At 30.8% G+C, this 20340-nt stretch overlaps 1 protein-coding gene across 1 annotated transcript; it reads right to left on the minus strand.

Moving 5' to 3' along the window:
* Positions 1–7064: 7064 nt before the first annotated feature.
* On the minus strand, positions 7065–15368 carry LOC147071702 (zinc metalloproteinase nas-4-like). Its single transcript, XM_085947348.1, has 6 exons — positions 15236–15368; positions 11985–12182; positions 10539–10648; positions 9412–9604; positions 8244–8380; positions 7065–7302 (listed from the first exon to the last, which is right to left on the minus strand). Exons 1-6 carry the CDS (start codon positions 15363–15365, stop codon positions 7213–7215), a joined length of 858 nt encoding a protein of 285 aa, XP_085803474.1. The 5' UTR covers positions 15366–15368; the 3' UTR covers positions 7065–7212.
* Between the last annotated feature and the right edge of the window lie 4972 nt (positions 15369–20340).

Here is a 20340-nt window from a genome sequence, read left to right on the forward strand (position 1 = left end):
TTTAAATAACACATTAGTTACAAATTGTTAGAACATTTAATCATGTTTAGTGAGTAGATCGGTAGCTAAATGATAAACCACAATACCCGGATAGCGATGATTTTGGGTTCAAGTCCTGTTCTAAATATACAAAAAAAATCTTTAATTTTAATGTGTCATACCGAAATCATCCTTGTTTATCTCATAGTAGAGAGTTTTGTTGGTCCACAACCGTTTAGCGTTTAAAATGGCATTCTTGACTCCGGAATATTCCCCTACCAAATCCTTGATCTGCTCATCCGTGAGGATCAATCATGTCACCCTCAAACTTTCCAATCCTCTCCCATGCATTCTGTAAATGCTCCAATTCAGGAGTAACGGGAGCTAAAACAAATGCAATCAGATAACGTCATTGAATAGCACAACATGCGGGAAGTTTCATAAAAATTAAGCAATTATTTTTTATTCATACATTAAATACGTATCATTTTTCGTTGAAAAGTCTCACAAACATATAAGGGATCTGAGTCGGTTATGGTTTCCTTATATTATTATAGCTTCCTGATACTGAATTCTCTAATTAATGAGGGAGAAGGTATCATTATCTACAACAGAGTTTATAAAACGATTGCTCGGTACCTACTAGGTGGAGTTGCTACTTTATAACATTGCACTCCGGCGGCTCTAGGAAGAAAATAATGTAATATTCTAAAAATATTGTTATTACTTACATATATTATCAATTTATTTATCTGTTACTACATATCGATGGTCTAATGTTAATACCCCGTATCTGACCTATATGACAAAAGTAACTTTTTGATGTAAGTATAAAAAACAACAAAAATACTGCCCATCGACTGCTAAAGTCGTGTATTTGGAGTTATTATAACATACTTATACCATTTTGTAATTTCCCGTATCTGAACATTGCAGGAATAAACCTGTAATAGCCCGTATCTTGCATCTAAGCTGTCAAGCGTGTTGCATGACGTGTGTTGAATTCAACTTCAAAATGTCACTTTAGAATTATTTAAAAGCTAAAACAGTAAGTAATATAACAAATTTGGATGTTTATCTTTATATATATATATCACATTTTATTGGATGTTATCATTATATTAGGCGTTATGTGCATTGCTTTACCACTTTTTATGTTACGGGCTATTGGCATGCTATGTAGTTACAACATGACGTGTGAACTATTAACTTCTTGCACAATTTGTAAAAAGTTACTTACATGATAATAACATTAGGCCATCTATATATTAATATAAGTGAATATCGTTTGATCTAATTTTATGCGAGGTATTAAGGACAAGAAGCGTACCAGTATATAATAAAACGTACACTCTAAAGCCCGTTTCAGACGAGACACCGGTGTCGCACTCGCTATAATATAGGAGGCCTTTGTATTCGAATAAAGGGGCCTTTGTATTATGTTAATGAACGCCCCAGAGCTAATGAGTCAACGCGTGTCCGGTACACTTTTCCGTCGGCCGCTACATTCCCAAGCCGCCGATATACTTGTTTTTATAACCGCAGCCAATTTTATGTTCTAATTTATAACTCGAAATTATGCGTTGACTCAATAGCTCTGGGGCATTTATAAATATAATACAAAGGCCTCCTATATTAAATAGACACCGGTGTCCCGTCTGAAACGGGCCTAACTGCGCGGCTTGAGAAAATGTTGTAAAAGCAATGACAAAAGGTGTTTTAAAACAATTATTTTTCGTTTAGTACCTATTTTAATAGTGTTGTGTTACACGAAAAAACTTATATTGGATAATTTATTATTTAAAGAATGAAACACCTTCTGTTATTGTTATATACTGTTACTTCTGTTACTGTTTATGTTATAACTAAGTTTTATTTTCACAAAAAAATGGTTAATACTATAAATATTGGTTTTTTTCCGACCATGTCCGATCCTAATAGGATCATATGGGCCTCCGCTGAGTAGAGGTTTGTATCAACAGATTTTGTTTTTTACGAGAAATGGATATCAGCCATTTGCTCAAACTATTAGGTCCATACCCTGACTCAGACACAAATTGAAAAACAGTATGTGTATTTTTGCCAGACCCAGGATTCGAACCTGGGACCCACGAGATGATAGTCCAACGCTTAAGCCACGATTAAATCTAAGCTCAGGTTGTGATTTGATTAATCTTATTTATAAATCTACATTTTCAAAAAAAGTAGCTTGAATTAAACGCCAGCTTACATTCTGGCAATTTGAATGACTCCATTCATAATTAATTGTCGAAATAATAAATACTAACTACAAAAAGACAACTATAGGATTCTTTCTGATATTTTATTTGAGACACGTTACTTATTTATATATACTAGCATAAAGTTCCTAATAATTAAGAATAATTTAGATATTTTTCGTACATCATTGGATGGGCTTTCCACCTAGTATAAATTAAATGTAAATTACCATGTTTGATACATGGGCTTCCACTGAATAGAGCTTATTTAACAGTTTTTTTCCAGACGAGGAATAGTGGTAAGCCATTCGTACAAGCCATTGGATCATTGACTCATTGCGCTAGGTTAAATACATATTGGAAAAAATAATACACATTTTTTGAGCAACCGCGGGGGCTCGAACCCGCAACCCATGATATTGTATTAAAACAAAGATGGCCAGGTCAATGTTGGTGCAAATATAAAATACAATAACATATTAAATTCTTAACATGTTAAACATAACATGAAAAATTCACTGCTAACTAACATCTACCTTATACTATTTTAAACAATATTTTTTTTAACAAAAACTATTAAATATTCGCTACGGTTACCTTAGAAAAAAATCTATAAAGGTTGAAGAGTGCTCGAATCTTAGTTAAAAAAATATTTTAAGATTTTTTACACTGGTACAACTGAACGCCGGGACAAGTGGGCGCCGCGCTGTCGAATGAAATATCATTCATTAATGAAATGAATAGACGTTCGATACGATTTGATACAGAAAGTAGACGAGGACGTTTAATAAGTTTCTATCTACTACTTAATTCTGTCTTAATTCATTTTGCTCTTAACATAATGTTTTTTATTGCGGGTTCAGAATTATTATGCCTGACGCTTTATATAAAAATAAAAGAACTCCCTTCTCGTTGAAATTTAAACAAATACACAATAAAATCATTGTTCACGTGTGCATATTTAAATTATCACCAGGTAATAAATAATATATATTTTTAAAGTACATATAATTCACGAACGTCTATTTATTATCGAATTTCATTCGATTGCATAGCGCCCAGTTATCCCGGCGCCAAATCGTCCTAGACCCGATTTTTCTAATAGGTCTATTAAATTTGTGGTGTTTTCTATACTAATTCTAACTTTGAAAGTTTCTATCTACTACTTGGAGTCTTGGGTTTTAATTCATTTTGCTCTAACATAGTGTTTTTTATTGCGGATTCAGAATTATGATGCCTGACGCTTTATATAAAAATAAAAAAAACTCCCTTCTCGTCTACATATTTAAATACTCAGAAAGTAATAAATAATATATATTTTTAAAGTAGGTACATATATAGTCAACAATAAAAGGTATGAGTCCTTCAATAGACTTACCTATATATTTATTTAATTCTTTTAATTCATAAGTGATAATGAATTTTATATTTTAATTCTAATAGTTTAATACACACAATAAGTTAAAAATACCTAGTGTTTTTTTACCTGTTTAGGTACAATGTTTTATTAGTTTTCCCATTTTGAGCCACCAATCAACTTATTATGAAATTTGTATACTCTTCGCTTACTAATCTAGAGTAAAATAAATTACAAGATAAAAAGAACTTTTTATATACCACGATTTTGAATTTTCTGTTGAATTATATAAACTTGAAAATACTATGTATTAATAAAAACTTTTTATTGTACTTGATAGAAATACTGAATAAATATAGAATATTGAAATGTCATTTTGACATTTCATATTGATTTCCATAGTAACGCACATATATATTATTAATTTAGTTGCTAGGACCTCCTTAGCAACCACAACAAAAATAACTTTCCATACAAAACAGAATTAACTGAAAATGAATTCAATTCTGCTTGAAAATAGCTAAAATTATTAAAAAAATGTATTGTCGTCGTGTTCTGATATATTCCAAAAGTTTCAAATGTCTAGCTAGTCGGGAAGCTAGTTAAAGATTTTCAATCGTCCAATAGAAATCATGGACAAACAAGAAAAAAGTTGTACTAGACACACAATAATAAATCTGTACCGGACAAACAAGAATACGAGCTAATAAAAACATGGTAAAATAATACTCAAAGAAATTATTACATACTATAAAATGTTTGTTCATAGATGGCGTTAACTCTAGTCAACAATAAAAGGTATGTATGAATCACAGAAAAGAAAATGAGTTCCCTGGTATGAATATATGTATTATTATCTTTATATATGAAAAGAAAATAAAATTCTCAGAAAAATACATCGATGATTGCAAATTAATAATAAATAAATCGAGAGTATATTAAAATAATTATCTCCTTCATCGTAAACAGTATTTCTTTGAAAAAGTAACCAGAATTTATTCATCCCTCAACCTTCATCAAGCAATTTATGTAAGTAACTACTCTTTACTATGTAAGTAGTCGTAACTAGGGAATCTAATCCCAAAATTCTGATCCCAGGATTTCGGGATTACAATTTGACAAACCCGTGATCCCGGGATTGGCTAATTTTTTTTCCATTGTTAATATAAAAATTTTATATTTACAAATAACATTGATAAAATAGGTCAAAAATAAATCTAGTATAATTTATACTATTTAAGACATTTATTGTTAATATTGTGTACGTTCAATCTTGGAAATACATAAGTTTAATGGAGCAAATAATATTGTAATATAAATAATAATGTGAATTTAATGAAATTGCTGTTTCTGATAGTGAATAGTGATATGAATGGGTTAGCGAGATTTAAAATAGTAAAGCAAATCATGGTGTACTTATGGCCTTTCCGCTTCATAAATCTAATTAGTCAGCCAAATATGAAACTGCCTTAAAACGTATGAGATCATGGTGGAATTACTTTGTTAAAGTATATTTTCTGTTATATTTTCGTTTTTATTTTATTTTCTATAAAAATTGATAAAAAAAATCAATCCCAAAAGTTTCGGGAATATGTTTATTAATCCCGGGATTCATAGGTGTCGAAAATAGCTCGGGATTCCGGGATCCCGGGACTGGTATCCCTAGTCGTAACATATTTTTCATGAAGTTTCATAGATTAGACTCATACAGTTTTGAGGTTGTTATAGAATATAGATATATGGGAGTAAAAAAATTAGAACCGTTCATATAAATTTATTACTTTATTTAATTATGATAATAAATATCGATATATTTTTTGATGTACCCTACATACACAATAAATACCTACAACCTCAACTATTACTACCCAAGTCACGCAAAAATTTTATTGGGCATTAACGTTAGCAACCATTATCATGATATTGTGTACAATTGTATACTATCAAATGGGGGCACAGTTTGCATGAATAAACCAATATTGGTTTCGTAAAAAAATGTTCGTTTTTTCGCATATTTGCAACTTGCTGTCGCATGCTTGTATGTTTGGTTTGATATGGCAAATTACTTTTTTGTAATCGATTTTTTATTCAATGAGAAATACACACAATTTAAAAATGTAATACTCCTTATGAACATAATAATATACGATTCGGTACCTTTTTGAAATACGCCTAGATCCTGATGGTGCCTAGTAATTAACATAAGAATGTATTGTTTAATACATTGATTCAAAATCACATAAATTTGACAAATCTCGGAATCATAGTGTTTGATTAATTTCACCGCGATAAGGTTTATGCAGGTGGCTTTATTGGTAGAGCACGTTGGTCGGAACACGATGGATTCTGCTCGGCACCAATATTGGGTCAAAATATATTTTTTTAGATATATGTCTGTGGTGAGTCATATGATGTGTATTCAATTACGTATTAACTGAACCTAAGTGGAATCTAATAATTTAAAATAACGTAATTGTTGACTTTCCAAATATTCCAATCGTTAAAGCAGTGGTCAGAAACCTTTTTAAATTTATGGGTCACACAATATTTGCTTACGTTCTATCCAGAAATTGACAGGATTTTTTATCTCTTCCCAAATTCCGTCGAAGACCAACGTCGAAAGTTTTTTCGCCCAATATGTGGGGGATTTTTTGTATTATTTCACTTTTATCGGGTAATTCAGTTGTTTGAAGCACCTGTGTATCTCTCTGCTTTCTAAATACCGAAAAAACGATTTCTTTAATTTTTAAAACCGGTATTTCAGTATCGATGAATAGCGTGATCACGTTCTTCAGAATGCCGATAAGTATTGCAATCCCTAAACACAATAGAGCGTTGTCGCATCCATAATTTGTTTTAGGAGAGCATATTTTAATATAATTTGCTGCATTTCAACTACCTCAGTCCAGGGCTGACCCTGATAATAGGGTTACTCAGCCAAAATTGTGATTGGCAAAAAGTCTTTGAACACGAACTGTTGAACCTGCAAATGGCTATCGTATCGTATGTCGAGTATGATATTCATTAACCAGATACAAAATTATGGGAACTGGCTTACCCTATCGGGTGTGGTATAATAACAGGGCACCGATCTCAAGTGTGTAAAAATACGGGATATAATTTTATATGTGTTGGTGAATAATTATGCTATTTAAATAGTTACGTCTGTCTCATAAATGCATTAAAGTTTGTCACGTCAAAATAACACACGTTCATATTTGAGGGCAGTCGGCGTGCATCGTGTCTCTTTATTTTATGGACTAAAGTGATAAAGTGAACCCTGCTTCAAAACTGCTACCACTCTCGGTAGGGTAAGCCAGATCCCATTAATTTTGTGTTCCCTTGTCAATTTGGTATCAGACGAAATAGATTTACGATAGTGTATTAGATTTTTAGTATTAAAAGAACTTATAATAATAAATTCAAAGTTACTTCATTGACGTTTTATTTGACACTTATTTGAATTTCATTTAAATAAACAAATTATGTTTTTTTGTTTTAATTTTTTTAATTATGACAGTTTAAAAAACAGTTTAAAATAGAAAAATTTACATTGTTTGGTATTTAAAAAATCACATATGAAGTTACTATGCATGTTACTACTATGCATCTTAAATAAATACAATAAATCATATTTTACAAAATCTACATAATATTTTAAAATCCAGGGCAGGAGTAAAGTTTGTTCAACTTGATGATGTCAATTGGACTCATGGAAAGACGCTGACCGATTGTATCATTAGTCGCCTGAAAAACCAAATAAAAATAAATACAATATAACACTTTAGATCAAATTGATATCTAAATACAATACGTAATAAAACCCACCAGAATACAAAGGTAAGACAGAAGAAAAAACGTAGGTACCTAAGTAAATTAGAAATTCAAACATATTATAATAATATATATTTATATAAAATTCTGTTAGATGCTCATAAGTATCAAAACGTATTTATTAAATATTTGTTATTAATCACTGCGTTATTTTCACATATTTGATACCAATCAATTGCAAATTAATGTTCTTATTGGAACTTGAATTTTGCGGATTTTTTAATCTCAATACTATATGGCTATTTCTTTCCGGAAAGATAACTCACGGTGTAGTGTGATACGATGAAATTAAGTTTGTACAATTTACATCATATAACCACATGAGTCAAGATTCGCGTGGACCTGGAAGACACAGTGATACTTTTGATTCATGATTGATTAACTTCACATTAATTAATAATCATTCAGATTCCCTACAATTATTATTACTAAAATCTTAAATCTTCACAGTGATCGAGTGGACTTGTTTTGTTTTTATTTTTTTAAATTAAGTTGCTCCAAAATCTACGACCAATTTTATCCGGATGACTTTTATTTTTTATTATATTTTTCTTTTATTATATTGCCTGTCTTCTCGGTACACATATACTTTTTTATATTTTTCTGTATTATTCTTCCATTTTTCTTATGTTTACTATTACTATGTTTTTCTTTTTTAACCATTTTTAATAACACTCCAATATATTCTTTACAGCTGTACCTAATATTTGATGTAATTGAATTGGGTTTATTATGCCTTTTGTGTCCGCCTGTTAATAGGACCATCACATATTGTTTTATCCAATATTATAATAATATATTATATTCTCCTCTCAAAAAGTTGACCTAAATAAATAATAATAATAAAAAAATACCTGTATTGGGACTATAGTTTTGTTTCCATCAACACTGAATGAATACTCCGAATAATGCATGACGCTTCCGTAGTCATACTTCTGACCAAAGTTCGTAACCTGTGTTGCATCATACTTCTTAAAGTTTTTCTCATGACCTGAGAGGACAAAAATTCAATGCTTTATCAACGGAAATAAAGTTCATTTTTACATTTTTTAGTTATTGACGTTGTTAGGCTATCCATATATACATCTTCATAACGATCTAACAACAAAAAGCTACCAATAGCAATCAATAACTCGAATGTTGCTGTGGTTTATTTCAATACATTACATAGTATCACTTCAATTTACAAACAACATACGAAAAATAATATAGGTACAAGTAAAAAAAATACTCACAGAGAGGTCGCTTATTTTTATCATAATAAAATTAACATATCTAACTATTTTATAATTATTGGTGAGTACGAAAAAAATAAGGTATATAAGAGATACCTAAAAACATTAGGGGTGTTCTGCTGTGATAGTGTTTTTAGAATAATTATCGATTTCAGTGGCGGGTTCAACGCATCGACTGATTTTGACCTCATCCCGACGATAACAAAAAATGAACTATAAATTACATCGTCAACTGAAATTAATTATTATTGGGGATAACAGTGACGACATGTAATAATATAAGTACCTAGAGTTTTTTTGTATTTGTTTTACTGGTTATTGACGTTATTTGCGGGGATTTTGTTATGCTTTGGGTAATGTTTTATGCGAGAAATACTCATTGTTTTAAGATTTTAGTATAATTTATTATTTGCATGAACGGTTTGAACTATTTCAAGAGACCCTATCTTCTGACGAATCGTCTTTTACCATTTCACCAAAAAACATTTTTATCCAGACCTGACGACTAAAATATGTCCCATAGGTGATCAATGGGGAAAAATACTCATGTGCCTTGGAAGTACCATCAAAATGTTAAAACGTATTTTTCTCTAAACTACCCCTTTCACTTCCTTGGTTACAAAATGTAACAAACCTACCTACAGACCGAATAAAATAATAGTTTAATTACATTTGTATTACATTACATCTTTATACGAAAATGGAAAGTTACATACTTTCTTTCGGTTTTACAAATATTTCTATTTGAAGTCCTCAAATTTATAAACAATTTCTTTGTGTTACTAACCTTCTTTGATCTTTTCCCAGATTATTTTAACAAAGTCATCCCTGTTGTTAGTGCTCTGCATATGGTGGAAGCCCAGTGCATGGAGGAACTCGTGCATGATTGTGCCATTCCTGAAGCAGCCACCAGACGACAAATGAAGGTTTTGCGAACCTCCAGACATACCAACGTGAGATGAGCAACCCTTGTCGTCATCCTGGAAAATATGATCGCATAAATGATTATCATGTTTTATTAACTCAGTGGTCTCCAAACTCAATAAGAATGTGAGCTACTTTCCATAATTGATATTGTCTGGTGAGCTACTTATACATATTCCTTCTTTATAATTTTTATCATCGTCCTTTATCGTAACATACATAACATTATTATATTACTTAAAATAAATTAGGACATTGGACTTCCAATAAAACATAAAATGCGTACTTTAATTATTATAAACAAATTAATAATTGAAAAATATCTTGAAATAAGTGTTAGTAAAAGTAAAAATAATAATAATTATTGTTTTTACTTTCCTTCACATTTTTTTCAATTCTCGGTGAGTATTTTGTTACTTCCATCCGAATGCAATTATCAAGACGTAGTGATGTACATCAGTGAGTATGTTTCGATATTTACTTTTAACCACCTTCATAGTGGAAAATATTGATTCACATAAGTTTAGAAGGTAGAACAAAACTATGCCTTCATTTTGAGCATTCCCATCATAATACATCCCTGACTGCTTCTCTATTTTACTTCGTCTGTACGCACAAATCGTTATGCCAAGAAATGCATATTACAACGGCAATTTGTTAAACATTTCATTGAAACTAATTAGTTCAAGAAATGTTTCATTTCGGAGTCCAATTATAAAATATAAGAGGCAAATTTATAAATATGATAAAATATCCAACGCGAGCTATCGAAAATGCCATCACGAGCTACCGGTAGCTCGCGAGTGACCGTTTGGCGATCACTGCTCTAATTAATAATAACAAACTAGTCGATCTAAAATTATCAAGTACCTACAGCAAAAAGTTTATCGTAGTGCATAAGCAATAACTACCAGAACGAACAAAATCCGTAATTACCTACTACAGACCATAGGAGATGAAGAACATTTAAACACAATAACACATATTTACCACAACGTTGACGTAGTTGTCAGTGGTTTCGGATGCTTCCAAGATCTTAAGACAAGAAACCTTTTCAATATATTGCAATGCTGATTTAATATCTGCTTTGTGAGCGTCATCTAAATTTGAAAAAATGAATTTTGTCAGTCACCATATATTATTATGTTACAATACGCACAAACTGCTTAGCTTGTTTGGATGTTCTACCATAAAGATTGATGTCACTGTAATACACATCCAACATCCAACCGCATGACTTTGCTGGATTCATAATTCTCATTAAACCCATTGGCACTTACAACCCCAATAGGTGTCAAAGAATGTCCAATAGTTGGACTCGAACCACCAATCTTTCGACCTTCAGTCAAATGCTCTACATTTGAGATTTATCCCCAGGCTCAGATTAGCAAAAATATCTTATATTATAGAACTTAAGCCGAACGCGTTACACATTGCCCCACAGTTCCTACGGCGAGTGCAACAATTTTAGGGAACATTAAATTTCACTTCTAAAGTACTTACACACACAAGATTTAGGAATGTAACATTATTTATTAAATATTTATATCCACACACAGAACAAGTACGTATTTTAATAAAACACGAAAAACTAAAAATTTAAAGTTACTGACACCGTCTAGGAATCAATTTTAGTACTCATATTATAGGGATTGCAATACCAAATGAATATATTAATACCGGTACTTCGGTATTTCTTATTGAATACCGGTATTCGTTAAAACATATTATAGAAAAAAATACCTATCAACAAACATAACTATTAAAACACTATTGTATAGCAACCTAAATCACACCTACATTTATTATGTTGAACTTTGTAAATATATATAGATCATGATATTTTAAAACTGCTAATTTTTACAGAATAAACTGCTAATTTTAATAGAATAGATAATATATTAATTGGAAATATTTGCCACGAATGTTTTCTTTTTCGAAATATGTTAATTCTCGAGAATTCTATAAGTATATTTGAGGAATTTTGTTTTAATAGTCAATATACTCGTATTTGCGTTTTGGCAGCATAAAAATTATACACTAAATTTAATATATGTACAATATAGTATAAGTTACGAAAAATATATAAGTACGTGTATGCTTTCTTAATACCCAAAATACCGGTTTTTTTATTTTCAAAATGGTATTTCGGTAGCGATTAATAATTGAATACCGGTTTTGAAATACCAGTATTGCAATCCCTACTCATATATTGGGTACCTACTTTTAATACATTGGTTCAAAATTACAAAAGATGTTCATCAATATTAATGAAATTTTAAATAACACATTAGTTACAAATAGAACTTTTAGTCAAGTTGAGTGAGTACATCGGTAGCTAAATGATAAACCACAATACTCAGATAGCGATGATTTTGGGTTCAAGACCTGTTCTAAATAATATATAAATAAATGTTTAATTTTAATGTGTCATACCAAAATCATCCTTGTTTATCTTATAGTAGAGAGTGTTGTTGGTCCACAACCGTTTAGTGTTTAAAATGGCATTTTTTACTCCGGAATATTCCCCTACCAACTCCTTGATCTGCTCATCCGTGAGGATCATGTCACCCTCAAACTTTCCACTCCTCTCCCATGCATTCTGTAAATGCTCCAATTCAGGAGTAACGGGAGCTAAAATAAACGCAATCAGATAACGTCATTGAATAGCACAACATGTGGGAAGTTTCATAAAAATTAAGCAATTATTTTTTATTCATACATTAAATACGTATCATTTTTCGTTTAAAAGTCTCACAAACATACAAGGAATCTGAGTCGGTATGGTTTCCTTATATTATTATAGCTTCCTAATACTGAATACTCTAATTAATGAGGGAGAAAGTATCATCATCTACAACAGAGTTTATAAAACGATTGCTTGATACCTACTAGGTGGAGTTGCTACTTTATAACTTTGCACTCCGGCTCTAGGAAGAAAATAATGTAATATTCTAAGAATATTGTTATTACTTACATATATTATCAATTTATTTATCTGTTACTACATATCGATGGTCCAATGTTAATACACCGTATCTGACCTATATGACAAAAATAACTTTTTGATGTAAGTATTAAAAATAACAAAAATACTGCCCATCGAACGAGAAATTCGTGTATTTGTAGTTATTTTAACATATTTATACTATGTTGTAATTTCCCGTACCTGAACATTGCAGGAATAAACCTGTAATAGCCCGTATCTTGCATCTAAGCTGTCAAGCGTGTTGCATGACGTGTGTTGAATTCAACTTCAAAATGTCACTTTCGAATTATTTAAAAGCTAAAATAGTAAGTAATATAACAAATTTGGATGTTTATCTTTATATATATATCACATTTTATTGGATGTTATCATTATATTAGGCGGTATGTGCATTGCTTTACCACTTTTTATGTTACGGGTTATTGGCATGATATGTAGTTACAACTTGACGTGTGAACTATTAACAGTCAGCTTAGTTTCCTGTACAATTTGTAAAAAGTTACTTACATGATAATAACATTAGGCCATCTATATATTAATATAAGTGAATATCGTTTGATCTAATTTTATGCGAGGTATTAAGGACAAGAAGCGTACCAGTATATAATAAAACGTACACTCTAAGGACCGTTTCAAACGGGACACCGGTGTCGCGCTCGCTATAATATAGGAGGCCTTTGTATTCGAATAAAGGGGTCTTTGTATTATATTAATGAACGCCCCAGATCTAATGAGTCAACGCGTGTCCGGTACACTTTTCCGTCGGCCGCTACATTCCCAAGTCGCCGATATACTTGTTTTTATAACCGCAGCCAGTTTTATGTTCTAATTTATAACTCGAAATTATGCGTTGACTCATTAGCTCTGGGCATTTAATATTAGCACTATAATAATTACATTAATAAAAAATCAGTAATTTCATTTGTTTACAAATCAAAAAATAAAATAGTTAAATCTTACTACGATACTTTCCGACCATGTCCGATCCTAATAGAATCATATGGGCCTCCACAGAGTACAGGTTTGTATTAACAGATTTTGTTTTTTACGAGAAATGGATGTCAGCCATTTGCTCAACCTATTAGGTCCATACCCTGACTCAGACACAATTTGAAAAACAGTATGTGTATTTTCCAGACCCAGGATTCGAACCTGGGATCCACGGGGTGATAGTCCAACGCTTAAGCCCCGATTAAATCTAAGCTTAGGTTGTGATTTGATTAATCTTATTTATAAATCTACATTTCAAAAAAAAGTAGCTTGAATTAAGCGCCAGCCTTCATTATGTGCATAATATTGTATAATATTGTGATGGTTCCTTAAAATAATGGAAATCATTTTGTAAAGCATAAAGGTTTTAGAAGACATTCTGGCAATTTGAATGACTTCATTCATAATTAATTGTCGAAATAATAAATACCAACTACAAAAAGACAACTATAGGATTTTTTCCGATATTTTATTTGAGACACGTTACTAATTTATATATACTAGCATAAAGCTCCTAATAATTAACAGCAATTTAGATATTTTTTCGTACATCATTGGATGGGCTTTCCACCTAGTATAAATTAAATGTAAATTACCATGTTTGATCCATGGGCTTCCCGACAGAATAGAGCTTATTTAACAGGCTTTTCCAGACGAGGAATAAAGGTAAGCCATTCGTACAAGCCATTGAGTCATTGACTCATTGCACTAGGTTAAATACACATTGGAAAAACAATGCACATTCTTTGAGCAGCCGCGGGGGCTCGAACCCGCAAACCCATGATATTGTATTAAAACAAAGATGACCAGGTCAATGTTGGTGCAAATATAAAATACAATAACATATTAAATTCTAAACATGTTAAACATAACATGAAAAATTCACTGCTTACTAACATCTACTCGTACCTAATACTATTTTAAACAATATTTTTTTTAACAAAAACTATTAAATATTCGATACGGTTACCTTAGAAAAAAATCTATAAAGGTTGAAGTGTGTTCGAATCTAAGTTAAAAAAATATTTTAAGATTTTTTACACTGGGACAACTGAACGCCGGGACAAGTGGGCGCCGCGCTGTCGAATGAAATAGCATTCATTAATGAAATGAAAAGACGTTCGATACGATTTGATACATAAAGTAGACGAGGACGTTTAATAAGTTTCTATCTATTACTTAATTCTGTCTTAATTCATTTTGCTCTTAACATAATGTTTTTTTATTGCGGGTTCAGAATTATTATGCCTGACGCTTTATATAAAAATAAAAGAACTCCCTTCTCGTTGAAATTTAAACAAATACACAATAAAATCATTGTTCACGTGTGCAAATTTAAATTATCACCAGGTAATAAATAATATATATTTTTAAAGTACATATAATTCACGAACGTCTATTTATTATCGAATTTCATTCGATTACATAGCGCCCAGTTATCCCGGCGCCAAATCGTCCTAGACCCGATTTTTCTAATAGGTCTATTAAATTTGTGATGTTTTCTATGCTATGTTTAACATTTAAGTTACCACGAATAAAAAAAACATAGGATGATATAATATACATAATATTATTGAAATAAAGTTAAAATAATGGGAAATTAATGATATATCTGCTCTATTAAAGTGAATGAAATAATGATATTGAGCTGTATGTATCTTTAAAAAAATGAGATTTAAAAAAACATAATTAATTATTATGTGCTCACCTTCTGGTCGTCCGTGCACTGTTTTCTTGAGGAAATCTTCATATTCTTGGATCTCACTTGTTGACCTGCTGATGATACCCGCTGATGCAAAAGCAACAGCCAGCACGAGGAGTATGACAACTTTCAGCATATTAAATCTATAAAAGAATATCTCACTTTAAATTCGCGGTTAACAGTTTCGAAGTTTAACCAATACTAACAATGTATATAATAAACTGCGAACGATATAAATTTCTGATAATAAAATAAATTTATGTTCACTATCCAGTATCTAATATAATAATATAAAAAAACACAGGATATTGAAGTAGTCTATTTCATTTTTGAGCAATGAGTATAATTCTGAATATTTTTAATCCTTGACAATTCGAGCAAGTTTCAATATTATGTCTATCAGAATCAAATAATTATTATATTTTTACACGCCAAGTATATATATTTATATAATATAGAAAAATGTGATTTACAGCAAATTACCTGTGTATGTTCTGTTCTGTTTGCAATGCAAACTATTTCTGTTTTTTACTACCTAATCATTTCTTATTTATATAAAATCATTATCTTTATCAATATATTACCATAATAGATACTCCTTATTAATTATAAGAATTTATGTAAAGATTTTAATTGCAAAGATACGCACAATCAATAGTATACCGTACACCAGGGATCGGCAACGCAGATAACAATCAGATAACAAAAAACCATGCAATCTACGTTGCATGGTTTTTTCTATCCATTTATCGCATGTAAATTATAAAAATACTTTATCTCTTTTTATATAATGGTAATCGATAATATTTAACAATAAAATATTTGTCGTAAAATCAGAATGAGTGCAGGTGTTTAGTATAGATGTTTGAGAGCAGAATCTTGTGAAAGATCTTTGGCCCAATCTACAAGTCTACATCTACAATCGCCAGATGCTATATCTGGCGACGTTGCTATAACCATGGCCTCTACAAGGTCTTTGACCTTCGACGAGCCTGACGTTATCAGTTTTTATCAAAACTCAATGTGTGTGATGGTCCGGCCATGACAGTCCATGCAGAAGATAAAAGTCCAGTTTAAAAATATCTTAGAAACTGATTTGAGCTCAAACCTATATTCCTATTTAGAGCAGTGACATACGTGGAAAATATGACCAATATTATATGTTTGATTATGGATATAGCAGAGAAAATAGAAGTATCTTGTTGGAAACGACCCAATGGAAGAAACTACGTTTATCCAGCAGCCATAAACATGATTCTTAAAAAAATATAATATTATGGAGACATGTTTTTTAACATGGCATTTGTAGTTGAAAATACACTATTTTGAAAAATCTCAGAAACATGTGTGGGAATGGTCGATGTGAGGTTCGATGGTGTTGTAGATGAAAGACGATCGTGGTTATTTGTGATGATGGAGGAGTGAGAGTTTATTTATGGTTACCTAATTACAAGGGTACAATCGGTACAATAATATAAACAAACTGACAGTACATAATATACTGAGATAGTAACCTCCCAGGTACTTCGATTCGAGTGACATTTCCGATGAATTATTATTCACTATTTGTACAATCAAAATGATATTCTTTTTATTGAAACAATCGGCGTTTGCGTCAATGGATGACTGACTAAGTGAAAAATTGGTATGCAGAATTTATTATTAAGGTTAGCACCTTAGCAAGTTTGCTATGGTTACTATGAAAAATAAAGTAATAACTATTAAAAATAGATATTTAATTTGTAATTCTATATCACTATACATGCATATAAAAAAAGTTGAACCGAGTGGGACTCGAACTAACGTCTTTCATTTTCACTTTCATTTCATCAAGCTATCAATCCGTCTATGCCGAAGTACTTCTTATATGTTTCTGTAATAAAGACTAAACCATATGTGTTTTCAGTATTGAATATACCTATATACGTATATATTTTATTTATTAGAACAAAAAAGCGGATAAACTCTTTTCAAAATTTACCATTCTACGAGGATTTTATTTTGATAAAATCCATAGCAGTAGGATGCATAGTTGTGCACAGCAATAGCTGATTATTTTTTAAATAATTATCCAAACAATCAAATCTTATCTTACAATAATTATCGAATTGTTGTTGTTTAAATTTAACTGTTATGCAACGCTATAGCGATTTTACTACCAAAATACATAACTATTATGCATAAATCAGAGGCAATTTTGTATGAGGCAATAGATTCGTCAATATATTTAAGGGAGGCTGGAAAGATTTAAAACCAGTTATTTAATTATTAAATTATACCAAAATCTAAATTATTCTTATAAATTCAGTAGGTATTCAATGTTATCAAAATAAATGCATAACGTAATCCCTGCAACTAACATTGTTATTTTCTTAATATGAAAGAAGAATGTATTTTCTATATGGACATCTAGCTAATTAATTACGAAATATCCAATTAAATACGATTTATCGGAGAGTTGAATATTAAAGTAGGTAGTTAATAATTACGTTAAATTAAAAACGGTTAAAAATAACACAGTCGACAACATTAATTTAATATTAAGTGCTGTTATAAGTGCTATAGCTTATAACACACTTTCATTACTTATGTGTATATACTATAATATGTACATACATTATGTTGATCTTAAATTTACTATCCCAAATAGCTGTTCAAATATTGTCCCAATTAGCGATGTAAATTACTGTTAGTTCCTTAGTTTGGTTTCCATTTGGCCCAAATAAGCGGCTGCACTAATTTACCAGTGGCCCAATCAAGCGGAATCATCTGTAATTCAAATCGAGCTGCAGTCTACTAAAATATTTTTTAGTATTTCTTAGCATAGTTACATATTATATAATTAATACAATCGAGTAATTGTCGTGTTTCTTCAACAGGCTTACCTAAGTATATATTTATTTCATTTTTTTAATATATTAGTGATAGGTCATGAAATTTATATTTTAATTCTAATACTTAGTTTAATAATATGAATAGGCAAAAAACACTAAGTATTTTTTCACCTGCTCACAATGTTTTATTAGTTTTCCAATGTTGAGCCACCTATCAATTTATTATTATTATTGTTAATTTATTAACTTGACAATTCTATGTATTAATAAAACTTTTTATTGTACTTGATAGAAATACTGAATACATATAGAATATTGAAAAGTCATTTTATTTATTTAGAAAAAGAGTATTACAGCGATTGGCCAATGCGCCATAATACATAATAAATACAAAATTATAAAAATATCCTAATTACAAATAACAACTAATATAACAAGAAAGTAGAAAAGACAGGATGTGTTTATGTAAATAATAAAGAAACTTGATAATTTATACAATTATAAATTTAACCTATTTAACACGTCCACAAACATTATATAGTTAATAAAAAATAAATCAACCTTTATGGTGCCATCAAATATTGACATTTAATATTGATTTTCATAGTAACGAACGTATATAATAAAAATTTAGTTACTAGGACCACCAACCAACAATAATAACTTTCCATACAAAACAGAATTAACTGAAAATGAATTCAATTCTGCTCAAAAATGGCTAAAAGTATTAAAAGAGTGCAATGTCGTCGTATTCTGAAATATTCTAAAAGTTTCAAATGTCTAGTCGGAAAGATCTTCTTCTTCTTCTTCTTCTTAAAAATCTTCAATTGTCCAATAGAAATATTGGTCAAACAAGAAAAAATCTGTACCGGACACACGAGAAAAAATCTCTACCGGACAAACAAGAATACGAGCTAATAAGGTTTATGCAGGTGGCTTTATTGGTAGAGCACGTTGGTCGGAACACGGTGGATCCTGCTCGGCACCAATATTCGGTCAAAATATATTTTTTTAGATATATGTCTGTGGTGAGTCATATGATGTGTATTCAATTACGGATTAACTGAACCTAAGTGGAATCTAATAATTTAATATAACGTAATTGTTGACTTTCCAAATATTCCAATCGTTAAAAGCAGTGGTCAGAAACCTTTCCAAATTTATGAGTCACACAATATTTGCTTCTTTCTATCCAGAAATCGACAGGATTTTTTATCTCTTCCCAAATTCCGTCGAAGACCAACGTCGAAAGTTTTTTCGACCAAAATAAATGTGGTGGATATTTTTGTATTATTTCACTTTTATCGGGTAATTCAGTTGTTTGATGCACCTGTGTATTATCTCTGCTTTCTAAATACCGAAAAAACGATTTCTTTAATTTTTAAAACCGGTATTTCAGTATCGATGAATAGCGTGATCACGTTCTTCAGAATGCCGATAAGTATTGCAATCCCTACACACAATAGAGCGTTGTCGCTTCCATAATTTGTTTTATGAGAGCATCTTTTAACACAATGTTTACGGGCCATTTTAATTAATTTTGTAATTAACGTGTTAACTTGCATTTGAAAAGCAATTAGCAAAAACACATTTTTGTGCTGCCCGTAAACATTGGGTTAACCCGATGTTTACGTTTACAAATATAATTTGCTGCATTCCAACTACCTCAGTCCAGGGCTGACCCTAATACTGGGGTTACTCAGCCAAACGATTGTGATTGGCAGAAAATCTTTGAACATGAACTGTTGAACCTGCAAATGGCTATCGTATGGCGAGTATCATATTCATTAACCAGACACAAAGTTATGGGAACTGGCTTACCCTATCGGGTGTGGTATAACAGGGCACTGATCTCAAGTGTGGAAAAATATGGGATGTAACTATATGTGTGTATTAATTAGTAGTAAGTAGTAATTATTATGCTGTTTAAATAGTTACGTCTGTCTCATTATACGCATTAAAGTTTGTCACTTAAAGATAACACACATTTATATTTGAGGACAATCGAAGCACTTTGTGTCTCTCGATTTTCTGGTCCAAAGTGATAAAGTGAACCCTGCTTAAAACTGCTAACACTCTCGGTAGGGTAAGCCAGTTTCCATTAATTTTGTGTTCCCTTGTCGTATCAGATGAAAGATTTCCGATACGTGTATAAGATTTTTAGTATTAAAGGAACTAATCATAATTCAAAGTTACTTCATTGACGTTTTATTTGACATTGATTTGAATGTCATTTAAATAAATAAATTATTTTTTTGTTTTCATTTTTTTATTATG

This window comes from Rhyacophila brunnea, unplaced genomic scaffold (genome assembly GCF_057557595.1).
Source record: "Rhyacophila brunnea isolate RB1 unplaced genomic scaffold, BYU_Rbru_1.0 scaffold_2, whole genome shotgun sequence".
In the NCBI taxonomy this organism is placed as follows: domain Eukaryota; kingdom Metazoa; phylum Arthropoda; class Insecta; order Trichoptera; family Rhyacophilidae; genus Rhyacophila; species Rhyacophila brunnea.